Source organism: Dama dama, chromosome 3 (assembly GCF_033118175.1).
Source record: "Dama dama isolate Ldn47 chromosome 3, ASM3311817v1, whole genome shotgun sequence".
Taxonomy (NCBI): domain Eukaryota; kingdom Metazoa; phylum Chordata; class Mammalia; order Artiodactyla; family Cervidae; genus Dama; species Dama dama.
In genome coordinates this window covers 47,013,197-47,030,838 of record NC_083683.1, presented here as the reverse complement: position 1 = coordinate 47,030,838, position 17,642 = coordinate 47,013,197, and the positions used below count along the sequence as shown (strand labels likewise).

The 17,642-nt window shown below is 45.7% G+C and overlaps 1 protein-coding gene across 1 annotated transcript; it reads right to left on the bottom strand.

The window, feature by feature from the left end:
• Nucleotides 1-4,012: 4,012 nt before the first annotated feature.
• On the bottom strand, nucleotides 4,013-7,200 carry RHEBL1 (RHEB like 1). Its single transcript, XM_061122739.1, has 8 exons — nucleotides 6,981-7,200; nucleotides 6,300-6,371; nucleotides 5,902-5,969; nucleotides 5,542-5,624; nucleotides 5,395-5,451; nucleotides 5,135-5,182; nucleotides 4,718-4,799; nucleotides 4,013-4,549 (listed from the first exon to the last, which is right to left on the bottom strand). The coding sequence occupies exons 1-8, from the start codon at nucleotides 7,030-7,032 to the stop codon at nucleotides 4,460-4,462; spliced, it is 552 nt and encodes a 183-aa protein (XP_060978722.1). The 5' UTR covers nucleotides 7,033-7,200; the 3' UTR covers nucleotides 4,013-4,459.
• Nucleotides 7,201-17,642: the final 10,442 nt, after the last annotated feature.

The window sequence follows — 17,642 nt, the reverse complement described above, 5'->3', positions numbered from 1 at the left end:
CCCCCCCCTCAAAAAAAAGCAAGAAGCCGAAGAAGGGTTCTCTGCCTCGGGTTCCAGCAGTTTAGGTTTCCATGGACAGCCCCAGGGCGGCGAATCCCGAGCGGACACAAAGAGAGCACCGGTGGCTTTGATCTTGGGCGAGCAGGCTCCGCATCCGCGTCGCCGGGCGGCCTCTCAGTCCTAGGGCCGGGCCAGCGCCCCGGCCGCCCGCGCCGGGCTCGGGCGGAACGTCGAGGCTCTCCAGATGGAACGTCGAGGCGCCTCCCCAGCAGCCCGGAAGGAATGCCGCGCCGCCGCTCCGGGCCCGGATGGAACGTGAGACCCTCGCAGGAGCGCCGAGCCCCTCTCCCCCTCGGGCCGGCGCCCCGGGGCCGCGCGAGCTACGGCGACACGGAGCCGGCGGGGCCGCGGGGCTGAACCTGACACACACCCAGCGCAGGGCTCCTCGACCCCGAGCACTCTTCCTCGGCGGCTTCGAGCCCCCCACCTTCTGCTCCCCCCGGGGAAGGGAGGAGGGTAGGTGGGCGAGGAAGAGGAAGGGGCGGGCGGTGCGAGCCCTCTGCCCGCTCCCCTCCGGCCGCTCCAGGCCCTGCGTTCGCCTCCCTTCCCCTCTGGCCTCGGGAGCTGCCCCGCCCCCGGCCTGGCCGGCTCTGATCGGCGGCACCCCCTCGACCCCCGGCTGGCTGTGATCGCGGGGGGCCTAGAGGTGCATGGCCCAACCCCGGCTCCCGGCGCCGGGGGGTCAGGAAACTGAGCGGAAAGTGGGGAACGAGGCAGCCATTTGCAACCGGAGAGGAAAGTAGTGCAGCGCGGCGCCGCTCCGCCTCCCCCCCCCCTCCGCCTCCTGTTCGGCCGGTAGGGTGGTTCCTGCGAAGGGGCTATTTCCTGGCCCGAGATCTCGGCAGCGGTCGTGGAGATTCAGGAAGCCTCCGGCGCAAGATCCGGGTGGCCCTTTTGCCCGGGGAACCCCACTCCAGAAGGGGAGAAAGGAGAAGACGCGGCCCTATTTTGTGTTGGAGCGGAGCGGCGGAGGGATCCGGTCCTCTCGGAGGAAAGGCTGTGACTCTGCAGTTCTACGCACACGCAGCGGGATCCCTCCGCCAAAGGTTAACCCCGACTGCGCCGGGCCGGCCGCTGTGCAGACACGTGGGAATGAAGCCCCCCTCCTCTTCGCCCCGGCCCTGGAACTGCCTCCTTTACCACCAGGCTAGTGAAACTAGGACTCTGGGCACTTTCTAATTCCGTTTCGCTGGAGTTATCGGTCCCTGAAACTCTTAACTGCCCCTTGCCTTGGCCAGGAGCAATCTTTCCCGGGAGGGGGATGGAAGAAGAGCCTGGAGATTGGCCGCTGCTCTGCATCCTGGGAACTGGAGTCCGCAAATGGAGAAAGTGAGGCACGGCGCCTGGCGCTGCAAAGGGTGGGTTCCTGCCACGTTCGGGGGCCTAAAGGAAAGCGGAACGAGTCCCTAGTCGTTCCTTCTGGCTCTCAACCCCCCTCGAGAGGAAAGCGGACTGTTAGTGCCTCCACAATCACCTCCCCTGTCAAAACAGAAATGCAGAGTTTCCCCTCCTTTCCCGGGTGCTCCCAGCCCCAGCCCTTCTTTCCGAATCCTCAGGGCCTGTGCTCCCCAGCACCCTCCCCGCCACCCCCCCCCCCCCCCGCCGTTTTCAGTAAACAGAGGGCATGTAACTTGTAGCCTTGCTACCTGGCCAGAGTACTGTTATTCTACGCAAGATCCCAAAACATCTTGCAGGGACCCCCGCCCCCCCCCCTCACCAATTAGTCTGGATGAGAAAGGATTGGAATGACTTCTCTGCATTAACTCTACCCACGGGATAGACAGGAGGAGACAAATTAACAAATGCGCTGGATACCTAATATATTCTTAGTTATTCCTCACCTCGCTATGAATTAATGTGGAATTATGTCTATATTACAGATGAAGAGAGTGACACTAAAATACATAAACTTGTTCAACAAACCACATCTAGTGAGAAGCTGAGCCTTGCCGTTATGCAAGCCAATGGCCATGTTTGTCCTAGGATGTGTGTATGTGTATATATTTTTAAATTTTTTATTTTTATTTTAATATGTGGAGAAAGACACAGGCAAACCAGTTGCAGGGCTGGTTTTGTAGGAAGGGGTTTACAGTGCTGTCCAATAGAACTTTCTGCAATGATAGAAATGCCCTATACACTCATGTTGCTTAGTCACATGTAGCTATTGGATACTTTGAAAAGTAAGTGGTGCAACTGAGGAACTTTTAATTTTATAAATTTTAAAAGCTAAATAGCAATATATGACTTGTAGCTTTTATATTGGACAGTGCAGAGCTAAATGCCTACTGGCCAGTCATAGGAAAGATCAGGACTAGGTATGTCTTGGCTAGCCAGACACTGACATATGCTCTGCACTGACCATTCAGGTCTAGTTCAGCAAGAAAGTCCAGCAGTAACTCCTCACCTGTAAATGGAAGGCCTGTCCCTACTTTCTGCACCCAGAGGCTGGGAGGCAGACCCTCACCAGAAAAACCTCAAATAATACACAACAGCCATCTTTTAAGGGTTTATTATGTATGAGGACCTATGCTAAGCATTTCATATATCACCTTGGTTTTATTCTTACCTCAATCCTATGAGGAAGGTTTAACTACACTTAATAAATGAGAAACTAAGAGAGGTTCAGAGGCTCAGAGAGTTTAAGTGTCTTCCCAGCGTCACACAGTTAAGCGGAAGAGTAACTCTTTTAACCCAGCCATTAACCACTATTCATTACTACTATCAGGCTTTGAGATTGTTTGATATGCCTCTCAAAAACCTGATATTTGTTATTCCATTTCAAACCTCATGGACATAACAATAGTATAGATACCTGTAATGAGAATTCCAGGTCTGATGTGCATAAAGACCTATGTGCATAAAGTGTAAGGAGAGAGGGTGATGAGAACCCTAAAGAGATTCCTGAGCCCCTAAGAGATTGCTCTTTGGAATATGCTTTTTTCTGCAGCCCTTATTTCTTTTTAGATTCTATATCAGAGATGCAAAAGCTGCTGGCAGGACTTTTAAAAACAAGCATGACAGACCGTCAACCTCAATTATAATAAGCCCACCTAGCCTGGAGCCAGGCAATAACAAGGTCATAGCTAAAAATCACACCCAGATTTTGTCCATTTTTCCCAACTAAGTGCATTGACAGAGGACCTCAGGCTCTTCCAGTTGGCAGAACTCTATGCCTTTCCTATGAAGGATACCATTCAGGTCACCCTTATAAGTTGTTGGAGGAGATATTAGGCCACTTAGGACCTAGGGCTGCTGGGGAAGGGGTGGGAGTAAAGGCAGTTAGGACCAAACTTTCCTAGCTGAACCCATCCTCCTACTGAGGTGGTGGGTCAATAAGAACAGAAGCAATAGCCTTTGACACCTGGAAGAGGTAACAAAACTTCAAAAGTGTGAAAGGTATGAAAAAAGCAAAGAACATCCATTTTAATGAAAGGCACTTGGGGAGATGAGGGGCAGGGAATGGGGGTTGATCGGGGCATTATTTCTTCCTTTATTCAACTCTCTTAAAAAGTTAAAATCTTCACAACACTTTAGTCCCTGCCTTCACACTACTTCACAGTTCTTAGATCGTTAGGAACAAGGGTCTTTCTTCCCACCCAAATGTATTCTGTGTTCCAACAAATCCCAAGGCCCCAGGAGGGAAGTGAGGGCGGTGTGTGGCAGCTGGCCACTAGAGGGCGATGTTTCTGTAGTTAAGGGGGTTGTGAGAGCCTGCAAATTTGGATGGAAGTGGCAGTCAGTTGGTTACCTGTATGGGAGAACAGGGTAGAAAAGAAAGTTTGGAAAGATAAGTAGTTAAGGTTTAGGGTGATGGTCCTGAATGAATGAGGGGTAAGGAATAGGAACAAGGTTGGAGGAGTAAAAACCTTGATTCTCTACCAAAGGCCACAGTCATCACTCCTGAGAAAAGAAGATACTGGCCCTGAGTGCTCCCCAGACACAGAGAAGTCAATTACAAAAAGATTTCTCAGTTTATTTGCATATTTACATTGTCACTCCTGGGAGCCAGCTCCGCTTCAGGAGTCCCCAGCTCCCCTCACCCAGCCAACACCCAGAACCTACAGAGGAGACTAGGTCCTGAATAAACAATGCCCAGGACTCATATCCCAACCCCATAGGTTATCACAGTTCATTTATTTAGCAAAAACAGAGCTAGAGGACAGTGCCCATGAGACATCCTTGCCTCTTTGTAAACATGGACAACCAGGCCACTGGAGCCTGGGTAAGTGTGCAAACATGAGGGTACCTCACTGTGTACCTAGAGGGTCAGGGACACAGCTGGCAACCAAACAAACCCGTGAAGTCCTGAGGGTGCCCCCACAAGCCCCCACTGGAGCTTGGAAAGTACCAGGGGCAGAATCAAGGCAGCTGCCCCTTGCTCAAGGGCTCATCTCCGGGCTCACATGAGATGGCAGCGGCGCTCTTGCCCATATGAATTCTCCACCCGGGCAATCTCCTGGATGACTTTGGTGAAAATGCCTTGAGTCAGCTGCAAGGGATAAGGATTCAGGGCAAAAAAAATTGGTTGAGTTCACTGCCAATACCACCCAACTCTCAGGTGAATGCCCCACTCCCCCACCATCCCCACCACCAAGCAGTGGCATGAAAAGAAAAACGCTGCTACCCCCACCACCTTCCTTCTCTTCAGGCCCAGTACCTGATTATTTCGAGCAGATGACTCCATAAATGTTGCACCCCAGGATGCTGCCAGCTTCTTCCCCTCAACAGCCTGGACCTCCCTAGAAGCAAATTCAGGACATGAAAATGAAGAATAGCAGTGGGCCCCATGTTCTCTGAAAAATCTTTACAGAAACTAGACTTCCTCTGACTCATCTCATTCCAAGGTTTGGGAGAAGATTTGGGGAAGAAGAAAATAACAAGAAAACAAAGGATTGAGGCTTGAAATATGAAATTATAGCCTTTGAGATAGAAGGATCATTTTGTCTTAATCTTCAAGTTAGAAACGAAGAGGTAAAATGACTGGTTCAAATCAGTGGCAGAGCCAGGACAAGAGCCTGACTTATTTCTAGACCAGCTCACTTTCCTTTGCCTTAAGCTACAGAGTTTTCCGTACCTGTCTGGAGAGAGATCGGCCTTGTTTCCCACCAGCACCACCGGCAACCTGGGAGGAAACAGCAGTTACAACAGAATCCCTCTGTTGAATCCCCTCTGTTCCCCATGGACCCCACCTCCTTCACATCATAGCTGGACAAATCCCCATCAAACCAGATAGGATCTACGTCCCAGCTTCCTCCTTAATTTGGATCAATACTCCCCTCTGCCCTCCCTCTTGCCTGGTGTCCACACTATGTCTTTATCCCCCGTGCCATGTACCGGGTTTTCCCGTGGCCTTCATGTAGCTTTTGGTACAGACTCTCAATGACTTGGAAGCTTTAAACACAAGAAAAGAATCTTACAGTTTTATTCTGGGACAGCCCTCAGGTCCTCCCAAGTCCCCCACTCTCAACCTTGGTCACTTACCTATGCAGAGAGGTGACAGAATACACAAGCACATAACCATGGACCCCAATGATGAATGAATAGGGCAGAATGCTGTACTCATCCTGACGAGAAACAGAAACATCAGTACCTTGATTCACAAGACTCAGATGGCCAAGTTTGGTGGGCTGCATCCTGGGTACCCTCCCTGTGGCACTCCGCACTCCAGTCACTTCTATCCGACAAGTTATTTATAGAGTAGCTCCAAACAGCACTGCACACTAAAATACTGCTAAAATGCTTTTCTTTTCATACTGCTTTACAGACGAGCCTCAGAGGCTACCAGACTTCATCTCCCAGGACTGAACTGCCACATTTAGACACCCTACCCCAAACTGGTACCTGCCCTGCTGTGTCCACCAGGTGTAGGTGAAACTCATCTTTGCCAACAGTCACTATCTTGCTGTAAGCTGAAAAGAAAAGAAAACTTGACTGTGAGGTGCCTTGTAGGGCGAGCAATCTGTGTCCCTATATACTAACACAGATGGGCCAGGTTCAAGGAGCTCTCCAGGAAACTTAAGATACAATGTTAGGCTTCTTATTGTCTACACATGCACTATCCTGGACTCAGTATCTTGGAAAATGCACAATCTAGCTCCACTCACAGAACAGGACTGATAGAGAAGAGATTAAATATCTAATTAAATCATCCCTTTGGCACCCGGAAAATCCCAAAGTGTGGCCTTGGGTGGGGCACCCAAGCCCTCCCTACCCCACCCCAAGGGGAGAAATTTACTCACTATTCTCCACAGTAGGATCATAGTCTTCCAGGAACTCGCCCTCCACAAATTGATGTGCTAAAGATGTCTTCCCTGTGGGAAGCAGAGGTAATTGTAGCCAAATCACCCATCCACATGCATTTCCTCTGTCCTTTCGGGCTGTGGCCCTGGACTAAAGGAAACCCCGAATTAGCATCCTAGCCTGTGAATGCCCCATGCAATGCTTTCCCTTAGACTCCTTCACCCTCTTTTCGCCCCAGGTCTCTGCACCTTGGCCACCGGATGCATACAGTAGCGACGCAGGAAGCCTTTCCTGCCGTCTTTCCCCACCCCATTCCTGGGAGGATCCGGATTCCCCAGGATTCAGTCAGCCTTGCATCCGACACCTGAGACTTGCCCCACCCAGACCGCGCCCCCGCCATCAAATCCTGCCCCCACCTCCACCCCCCAGAGTAACGAACGCTGAGGACCACTGTGGTGTTCAAGCAGTGAGCCCATGTTAACTCTTCCATGCTCCAGCTTCCTGCCGCCTTGAACACTACCACCACCCCAGCCTTTCCCACTCCAACCTTTCAGTCCTCGCTCTACAAGCTGGTTCTAAGGATGCCACCATTTCTCCCTGGGTCGCCTTCCCGCGGCAGTGCGCCTCCTCTGGCCACAAAGCCGCGGTGCATCGGTGCTCTGCCCTAGACGGAGACTCACCTACAGAACGGTATCCGAGGATGACCACCTTCCTGTAGCGAACTAACGGCATGGCAGGAGCCAGCCCCGAGGGGCTTGCAGAACTTGGAGCTGAGAGAGCCCCAAGAAGAGAAAGTCTCAGTGCAGGCAGGTGTGGCAACCGGCACAGGAAAGTCGCACACTCTGAAGCTGCCAGGGGCAAGCTAGAGGGAAACCAAAACAAGCGCCGCGCCCGGAGCTGGCCACGTGATCACAACACAGCAAGACAGGCGAGGGAGCCGGGCGACCAGGGAACTACACTGCCGCGCCGCTCAGGGCTCCGCCCCCCAGGCCGCTCGCCATTGGTCCATTAGAAAGGATAGGGGCGGAGCCGTTAGCAGGAGGGAAGGGCGGGCCTCACGTGGAGCGAGAGAAAAAGGAGTTGCGCATGCGCACACTAGACCCGGTTCATTCATAAAGAAACAGAAAGGAACCCGGGGTCCTAGAGGTGTTTGCGCGTTTGAAATCTAGCAATAGTGGCTGCAAAGAATCGTGGATGGAAAAGCGTTGTGGCTGGACTGGAACTTATGGTCAAAAGATTCTAGGTCTCCCTTCTGCAAGATCTCCGGAGTCCTTGGGTAGGGAAAAAAGGCCAAAGTTGTAATATATCCTCCTCCAAACTTTAGCCCCAGATATTTTATTGTCAGGTTTCTGTAGTCTTCCAGGATCTAACTTCGGAACTGCGATTCTTATTCCTTGAAAAATTGTTAGAATTTGGGGCCAAGTCCTCTGAGGGTTAGCTGTTATCGTTATCACAATCAAAGCATTTATTCAACAAATATTTATTAAGCATATACTATTGTTGTAGTTATTGCTCTATCTTTGAAGATAGAGTGATGAACACAATAGATAAGGTCTGTGAGTTCACAAACTTAAAATTCAGTTGGGAAGAAACAAACATAAGTAAATGTTAGGTAATATTAAGTGCAACAAAAAAAGTAGTGTTATAAGGGACTTCCAGGTGGTCCAATGCAGAGTACTCTTTGGTCCCAATGCAGAGGGCAGGGGTTCAATCCCTGGTCAAGATACTAAGATCCCACATGCGGCAATTAAGACCCTGCCCAGCCAAATAAATAAAAATAAAGGTGGGGGGGGGAACTGTGATCAGAAATAACTGGATTAGTCATTAGTGACACAAACAGTGACTTTTCATTTCAAAAGAAGCCCCATTTAAGCTGAAGTTCAAATGACAGTAAGGAGCCAGCTAGCTAAAGATTCAGACAGAAGAATACACCAGCACTAGGATGGAAATAAGTTTGTTAAAATCCAGAAAAGAGAGAGAGGAAGCCAGTTAGGCTAAAGTAGATGAAGTCTAAGAGAATTGCAGGTGCTAGCCCATGTAAAGTAGTTTGGGCTAATTCTAAATACCTAGAAAGCTGCTGGTGATGGCTGTTGATGGTGTTATTAAGTAAATTGGGGCATGACATGATCTGAATTGTGTTTCTAAACGATCTTTCTGACTGTGGAGCATGGATTGGGGTTTGAGAGAAACAGGATAAGTGGAACAAACAGGGAGATCAGCCAGGAGACTGTTATTTGTAGGCCATGTAAGGGGTGAGAGTGGCTTGACTAGAGTGATAGTGATGAATGAATTTCATTCAGAGAATTTGGGGTATGTTTTGAGGCTGAGGTTAAGCTCAATTGCTTGCCGAAGGTGTGGATACAGAAGGTGAGGGAAGAAAAAGAGGAAAGAAAACACCTAAATTTAAAGAGAGTTTTACTTTATGCCAGGAGCATTGCACTGTCATCTTATTTAATATTCACTACAGCCTGAGGTTGTTAATTGGCATTGTTCATGCATTCATCAACAAATATTTATCAAACAACCACCACGTCCCAGTCACCCTTCCAGGTGCTTAGAATACAGCAGTGAACAATACAGACAAGGTCCTTGCTTACAAGGATCAAGTATTCTTTTGGGAAAAGACCAACAATCTATAAGTAAACAGTAAATAAGTTACTATTTGAAAAGTAATAACTGCAATGAGAAAAAATAAATAAGACATTAGTGGGCTAGAAAGTAACTTGGGGTGTTATTCCTCTCTTTTTATTTTTTTTTTCCTCTCTTTTTAAAATAATTTTATGTATTTATTTTTTTGGCTGTGCTGGGTCATTGTTGCTGATTGGGCATTTCTCTCTTTGCAGAGAGCAGGGGCTACTCTCTAGTTGCATGGCTTGGGCTTCTCATTGCAGTGGCTTCTCTTGTTTTGGAGCACAGGCTCTAGGCATGTGGGCTCAGTAGTTGTGGTTCCCAGGCTCTAGAGCTCTGGCTCAATAATTGTGATTCACAGGCTTAGTTGCTCTGTGACATGTGGGATCTACCCAGACCAGGGATAGAACCTGTGTCTCCTGCATTGGCAGGCAGATTCTTTACCACTGAGCCACTAGGTAAGCCCCATACACTCTTTTTATGTATCCTAGAAAGCCTGAAGAGGTAACATTTGTGCCCGTGACTTGAGTTGTTGCTATTGTTTAGTTTCTAAGTCATGTCCAAGTCTTTGAGACCTCATGGACTGCAGCCAGCCAGACTCCTCTGTCCATGAGATTTCCCAGATGAAAATACTGGAGTGGGCTGCCATTTCCTTTTCCAGGGAATCTTCCTGACCCAGGGATCAAACCTGCATCTCCTGCATTGGCAGGTGGATTCTTTACCACTGAGCCACAGGGAGACTTGAGTAATGGGTAGTTGTTATTACTGTTCCCTTACAGATGTAGAAACTGAGGCTTAGTCATACAGGTAGCATACAAAAGTTATTTCTTCTGGAAGACCCTGATTAGGTGAGTGTGTAGGAATTAGATTGTACTAGAGGACAGGCTTTATAAAACTATAGAACCATCTTGTGCTTAAAAATATCCAGATCTACAAAAGTTATTTCAAAGAGCTCTTTTTAATCTGGTCTCAGAAAAGGACCTTTACTGTTGGGTAAAGGAAGATCCTTGCAGAACAGCAATTTTATGTTGGATTATTGGGCCTGAATGAGGTTGGCAGTAGTCCCAGATTAGGTTTTAAGCACTGTTGGATAAAATAAAGAACTGGATTCAATTCAATAAAATTTTATTCATCTCTTCCTTTTTATCAGGCACTCTTACCATGTCTTGCACACTAGATATATAAAGGTAAGTAATAGATGCCTTTTTTATTGCTTGTCTTTCCAGGTTAACTCTCTACCGTTTTCCACCCAGATTTGTGTCTAAAAGGTAGACCTTGATCCTTGGATCCCAGGGGGCTTCAGCCAAAGAGGAGTACCCACAGAACGGAAGGAAGAGATGGTCTGTTCCCACCATGAAGGTCACAGCACCTCTCAAAGCACTCCCCTTACCCCAACACAGGCAGCTCTCATGTTCTATTTCCAGTAATTGCCTCCCCCACCCTTCAGGACTACAGTAGTTGAGAGCTTCTCTGATACTCACCTGGGGGGCTGCTCTAACCCCTTTGCCTGCACCTTTGTAAATAGTCTCTTTATTAAGACATTCTTAAAAAAAAAAAAAGACATCCTTGAACTATCTTGTTTTCAGTCAAGAAGAAGGCAAAAGGACTAAAACAAAGAACTTTCTCTTGTGAGGTTTTTTTTCTTTTTATGCAGAAAGAAGAGCTCATGGAAAATTTTCTCTGTCTTGAACAGAACTGTATCATATGGCCATCTCTACCTACAAGAGAGCCAGGAAATTTTGTTTAGCATTTTGTTTTCCACTCTTTGCAAAGGAAAGCAAAAGAGAATAGGAACAAATGTTTAATGAGCCATTCTAATAGACCTGCGTATCTTGAGACCAAAATATTTGTTAAATATCAATCGCCATAAAGGGAGGGCATAAATGGTTACTTCATAAAGATCACAGATATGCAAAGATCACCAATAAAGGATAAAATGAAGGAAGCAAACTACCCTAATGTTCAATAAATAAGCTTAGCATAAAATTTCTAGCGACAGCATCATACATTGCTCTGTTTCAAACAGCTGAGATAAAATGAAGATGAATTGCTCCCAGAAAACTGTTTTAAGTATCTCTATGAAAAGTGAAGGGACTGCCCTGCAATCTAGTGGTTAACACTTTGCCTTCCAATTCAGGAGGTGCTGGTTTGATCCCTGGTTGGGGGGTGAAGATCCCACATGCCTTGAGGCCAAAAACCAAAACATAAAACAGAAACATTGTAACAAATTCAATAAAGACTTTTTAAAAACGCCCCACATCAAAAATCTTGAAGAAAATGAAAATGTTTTTACTATTAATATGTTTGCATTGAAATGATGGGTTCCATTTCACAGATCTTCTTGGTTTCTCACAGTTTTGGTGGAGAAAGAGTTATGGGTTCACCTCCCTGCTGATATATGAGTTATCTATTGTTGCATAACAAACTATATCAAAACTTGGTGGTTTAAAACAACACCAATGTATTATTTCTGATGATTTCATGGATTGAATTGGCAGTTCTTCTGTTGTCTCTCCTGGACTCACTCATGGGGCTAACAGAAGCCACAGACCCTGTTGGAAGGCCCTCTCCTTCAACTAGGTACAGTTACACCTCTCTTGGGTTCTTGTAACCCTTTCTTCCCTTGCCCTTCAGGTCTACGGGTTAGCACCTCTGGTGACTCCCCTCTGAAGACAGACTCTGGATACTTCAAAACACTTGTAGATACTCCATTACCCTGTTCACACCTTTATGAACATTCCTTTCATTCTATGCTTCTCAACTCCCCATTTGAGTATGCAGTCTGTTTCCTGCAAGGATTCTGAATGATACACTTCTGAATGTGGTAGTAGTAAAAATTATCAAATAAAATTATAGCAAGTTTCACATTACAGTAAAACTAGCTAGAACCATAGAAGAAATTTTTCTTCAAAAAAAACAAGAAAAAGAGGAAGGAAAGAAGAAAGAGAGGAAGGAAGGATTGAAAGGTGATTGATTCTGTCTGGAAAAATTAAAGAGATTTCACATGATAACTGATAAATGAGCTGAAACTTAAAGCTCAAGAATGCCCTAAGCAAAAAAGCAAAATGCTGGGATGGAGAGGGATAAATTAGGAGTTTGGGATTAACATATGTATATATGTATATAAAACGGAGGGGCCTTCCCCGTTGGCTCAGTGGTAAAGATTCCACCTGCCAGTGCAGGAGACACGGGTTGGATCCCTTTTCCAGGAAGATTCCACATGCCATGGGGCACCTAAGCCCATGTACCACAACTACTGAGCCTGTGCTCTAGAGCCCAGGAACCACAACTACTGAGTACCGCAACTACTGAAGTTCCTTGCCTAGAGTCTGTGCTCCGCAACAAGAGAAGCCCCTGCAGTGAGAAGCCCCCATGCAGCAATGAAGATCCATTACAGTCAAAAATAAGTCAAATTAATTCATATCAATGTATGGCAAAAACCACCACAATATTGTGAAGTAATTAGCCTCCAACTAATAAAAATAATTGGGAAAAAATAAATAAATAAATAAAGTTATTATTTTTTAAAATGGAGGTACTTCCCTGGTGGTCCGGTGGTTATGACTTCATACTCCCAACATAGTGGGTATGGATTTCATCCCTGGCTGGGGAACTAAGATCCTGCATGCCACACAACTGGGCCTAAAAAAGTAAATAAAATAGATAACCAACAAGGACCTTCTGTATGGCACACAGAACAACACTCAATATCTTGTAATAACCTATAATGGAAAATAATCTGAAATATACATAATTGAATCGCTCTGCCGTGAATCACTACGCTGAAACTAACACAACATTGTAAATCAAATACGTTGCTGTTGTTGTTCAGTCCCTCAGTCGTCTGCAATTCTTTGCGACCCCATGGACTGCAGCACACCAGGCTTCCCTGCCCTTCACCAACTCACAGAGTTTGCTCAAACTCATGTCCATTGAGTCGGTGATCCCATCCAACCATCTCGTCCTCTGTGGTCCCCTTCTCCTCCTGCCTGCTATCTTTTCTATAATCAGGGTCTTTTCCAATAAGTCAGCTCTTCATATCAGGTGGCCAAAGTATTGGGGCTTCAGCTTCAGCATCAGTCCTTCCAATGAATATTCAGGGTTGATTTCCTTTAAGATCAACTAGTTTGATCTCCTTGCTGTCCAAGGAACTCTCATTCCATTAAAAAAAAAAGTTTTAAGACAAAAATGCTAAAAAAAAAAAAAAAAATGCTAAGAGAAGAGCAAAAGTACAGTGTGTTTGGAAATACTGAGTGGATCCTGTACTTGGAGCATTGTATGTGTGTGGGCTATGTGTGGAAATTAAGGCTGGAAATTTGACTGGAATCAGATCAGGGAGGGTTCTGAATGCCAGATTCAAAAATCTGATCTTTAATTAGTATCCCAAGGGCTTTCAAAATATACCACTAGTGGTACGTAAGATGACTTAATTAATACACAAACTTAAAAATTACATAACAATTTTTTGTTATGTAATTTTTAATGTGTGGTAGGAAAAATAAGAGACTTAATGCCAAAACTATGACTTCACAAATATTCTTGCTTAGATGAGGCTGAAATTGATAGAAAGAAAAGACGCTAAAATACTAAATAATTATATGGGTGGAATGGGACTATAGATATAGTCATCAAAATAGTAAGAGGTTTGGGAAGCTCTGCAATGAGTAGTGGGACCTTTGCTATTTCCCAGGTGGAAGTGTTGTGGGGAGGGCAGTACCATGAAGACAGCTGTGCTTTGTAAGGATCTCGCTGGTGACCCTGTGTAGAAGGATGTACCAAGAGAGACTGAGGCTGGAGGCAGCAGCACAATTAGGAAGCTGATATCCAGGAGGAGAAAGATGAGGGCTTGGACCACAACAGCAACAGAGAGGATGCTGAGGACTCATACAAAGGACACTCCAGACAGAACTTTAAAAGATGATGACCTGATTAAAAGAGGCAAAATTCCATTTATAGATTTGGAGGACATGGGGAAAACAGGAATTGCTTAGAGGGGGAATGGGGAGAGTATTGAATCAATGCACTGATTTTTTACATAGTTGTTTTGTTTGTTTGTTTGTTTGTGGATTTTTTGTTTTTGCCACATCACATGGCATTTGGGATCTTTGTACTTCAACCAGGGATCAAACCCATGCCTCCTGCAGTGGAAGTGTGGAGTCTTAATCACTGGACCACCAGGGAAGTCTCTAATGCACTTATTTTTGACCTGTGGATTTTGAGACAACTCTCAGCTGTTCACATATTAATGAGCCAATTAAGGATATGTATCTCTAGGCACTCACCAGAAAAAATAACCAGAATACATGTGCCGGTATCTTCCCTGCATGTTTCATACGCCTGGTACTTTCCTTATCCTTATACCTCTTCTTAAATTTTGCTATCATGGAGTTTGATACACATCAACTCATTTCAGAAAAATTAGCAGTACTTAGCTCCTCTAAAGGGACCTTGCTTGATCCAAGGGCCACAATCAGCAACTTCCAAAATAACTGAATTATAACATATGAGAGCTGGAGGATCTTGGTGATCATCTGGTACAGTTATTCTGCAGAGTGAGGACTCGTTAGAGTCACTCAGAGAGTTTGTTAATGCACAGATTGTTGGACCCTACACCAGAGTTTTTGATTCAATAGGTCTGGGTAGGAACCAAAAATGTGCCTTTTGAACAAGTTTCCAGGCAATTCTGAGGTTGCTGGTCTACAGACCACACTTTGAGATCCACTGATGGAGCACAACTTCTCCAAACTACAGACTGAGGAAATGCAGCCTGGAGAAGTAAAGTGCATTATACCAGTGAAATATCCTGGAAAGAATATGGACTTTGCAGTCAACCAGGCCTGGTTTCAGATCCTGACTGACTCACTTGTCATCTCAGGCAGGTACTTGACTCTGAGCCTCAGTTTCTCTTCTATGAAATGGTTAGAATAACCAGGTAGGAAACATTTGTCCTTCTTTCTGGCTGCCACAGAAAGACTGAATTGCCAGGTATTGGTCACGGGGTCAGCAGTGCCTTCCAGCATCTAGTCAGGGCATCAACCCGCACACTGCACTGTCCAGTGTTTAATGGCAGTTTCCACAATGCCCCTGGCTTGGTTCTGTGATCTGAGGCATTGCTTTTGGCTGTACAACCTTGGAACCAGAACTTTAGCCCTCCTGTGACCTGCAGAAATCTTTCTGGAATCAAATACTGGCTTTTGCACAACTCTTGTGAGAAGTAAATGAGATAATCCCTATCACTCAATTGAAAAATATTTGGTACTCATTAAATTGAGGCCATCAAAAGAATTATCATTATTAGTTTGAAAATGAACTAGCCATTTGGCCAGAGAGGTATGCACAGAAGCAGATGGCCTGGCTCCCTCCCTGGACACCGCTGAGAAAGGCAATGCCGGGAGGAGCTCTCAGTCTAGCCAGCTTGGGAAGTGGACTTGCTCAGGACACCTCCAAATGGTCATGCACTAGGGAAGCCTCGAAATAATTCATGAACACCAGATCTGGGTTCCCACCATGCCTTCCCTTCCCACTACCGAGGAAGTCTGCGCACCTCTGTCTAGGGCACTCTCTTTTCCAGTGAGGTACCAATTTGTTGCCCTATGAATGGAAAATTAGGATAAAGAAGAGGACCAACTCTGTGAAGGTATTTCAACCAGGTCATATGGAGACCCAAAGAACCATCCGTGCCCCACCAGTGACCACATTCAGCACCTCTCTCCTCAAGATAATTCTAGGCATGGACTTCCCTGACGGTCCACTGGTTAAGAATCCTCCTGCCAACTCAGGGGACACAGGTTCAATCCTTGGTCCATCCCTGGTCTGGAAGGATTCCACATACCTCAGGGCAACTGGGCCTGTGCACCGCAACTACTGAAGCACACACGCTCTGGAGCCGATGCTTCTCAACAAGAGAAGCCACCGCAATGAGAAGCCCATGCACCGCAACTAGAGAGTAGCCCCCACTTGTGCCATAACTAGAGAGATCCTGAGTGCTGCAATGAAGACGCAGCACAACTCCCTCCCAAAATAATAAATTAATGCATAAATAAAAGATAATTTTAGGCACATGGTAACAAATTGATTGACTGAGTTGCCCGTTTGCCACATTCCATTTTGGATTAATAGATTGATACTGGTTGATCAAGGACTCTCTTTCATTTTGTTGTTGTTCAGTCCCTCAGTTGTGTCCGACTCTTTACGACCCCATGGACTGCAGGATGCCAGGATTCCCTGTCCTTCACCATCTCTTGGAGCTTGCTCAAACTCATGTCCATTGAGTCAGTGATGCCATCCAACCATCTCATCCTCTGTCGTCCCCTTCTCCTCCTGCCTTCTATCTTTCCTAGCATCAGGATCTTTTCCAATGAGTCAACTCTTTGAATCAGGTGACCAAAGTAGTGGAGCTTCAGCTTCAGCTTTCCAATGAATTCAGTCTTTCCAATGAATATTCAAGCTTGATTTCCTTTAGGATTTACTGGTTGGATCTCCTTGCAGTCCAAGGGACTCTCAACAGTCTTCTCCAACACCACAGTTCAAAAGCATCAATTCTTTGGCACTCAGCCTTCTTTATGGTGTAACTCTCACATCCATACATGACTACTGGAAAAACCATAGTTTAAAAAAAAAAAAATACCATAGCTTTGACTAGATGGACCTTTGTTGGCAAAGTAATATCTCTGCTTTTTAATATACCATCTAGGATTATCATAGTTTATCTTTCAAGGAGTAAGTGTCTTTTAATTTCATGGCTGCAATCACCATCTGCAGTGATTTTGGAGCCCAAGAAATAAAGTCTCTCACTATTTCCATTGTTTCCCCATCTACTTGCCATGAAATGATAGGACCAGATGCAAAGACCTTAGTTTATTTGAATGTTTAGTTTTAACATTTACCCTATCTATTTGCCATGAAGTGATGGGACTGGATGCCAGCTTTTCACTCTCCTCTTTCACCTTCATCAAAAGGTTCTTTAGTTCCTCTTTGCTTTCTGCCATAAGGATGGTGTTATCTGCATATCTGAGGTTACTGATATTTCTCCTGGCAATCTTGATTCCAGCTTGTGATTCATCCATCTGGCATTTTGCATGATGTACTCTGCATATAAGTTAAATAAACAGACTGACAATATACAGCCTTGACACACTCCTTTCCCAATTTTGAAACAGTCTGTTGTTCCATGTTCAGTTCTAGCTGTTGCTTCTTGACCTGCATACAGGTTTCTCAGGAAAAAGGTAAGGTGGTCTGGTATTTGTATCTCCCAAAGAATTTTTCAGTTTGTTGTGACCCACACAGTTGAAGGCTTTAGCATAGTCAATGAAGCAGAAGTAGATGTTTTTCTGGAATTCTCTTGCTTTTTCTATGATCCAACAGATGTTGACAATTTGATCTCTGGTTCCTCTGCCTTTTCTAAATCCATCTTGAACATCTGGAAGTTCTCCATTCATGTACTATTGAAGCCTAACTTGGAGGATTTTGAGCATGACCTTGATAGCATGTGAAATGAGTGCAATTGTGCAGTAATTTGAACATTCTTTGGCATTGCCCTTCTTTAGGATTGGAATGAAAACTGGCCTTTTCCAGTCCTGTGGTCGCTGCTGAGTTTCCCAAATTTGCTGGCATATTGAGTGCACACTTTAAAAGCATCATCTTTTAGGATTTGAAATAGCTCAGCTGAAATTCCATCACCTCCCCTAGCTTTGTTTGCAGTGATACTCCTTAAG

Excerpts from the sequence above, each read along its gene's own strand:
- RHEBL1 (XM_061122739.1), bottom strand. The coding sequence starts at position 7,032 with ATGCCGTTAGTTCGCTACAGGAAGGTGGTCATCCTCGGATACCGTTCT. Across the intron at positions 5,183-5,394 it reads GAAGGCCACGGGAAAACCCG|GTTGCCGGTGGTGCTGGTGG; the intron begins GTACATGGCACG and ends GTTTCCTCCCAG. Across the intron at positions 4,550-4,717 it reads CATCTGCTCGAAATAATCAG|CTGACTCAAGGCATTTTCAC; the intron begins GTACTGGGCCTG and ends TATCCCTTGCAG.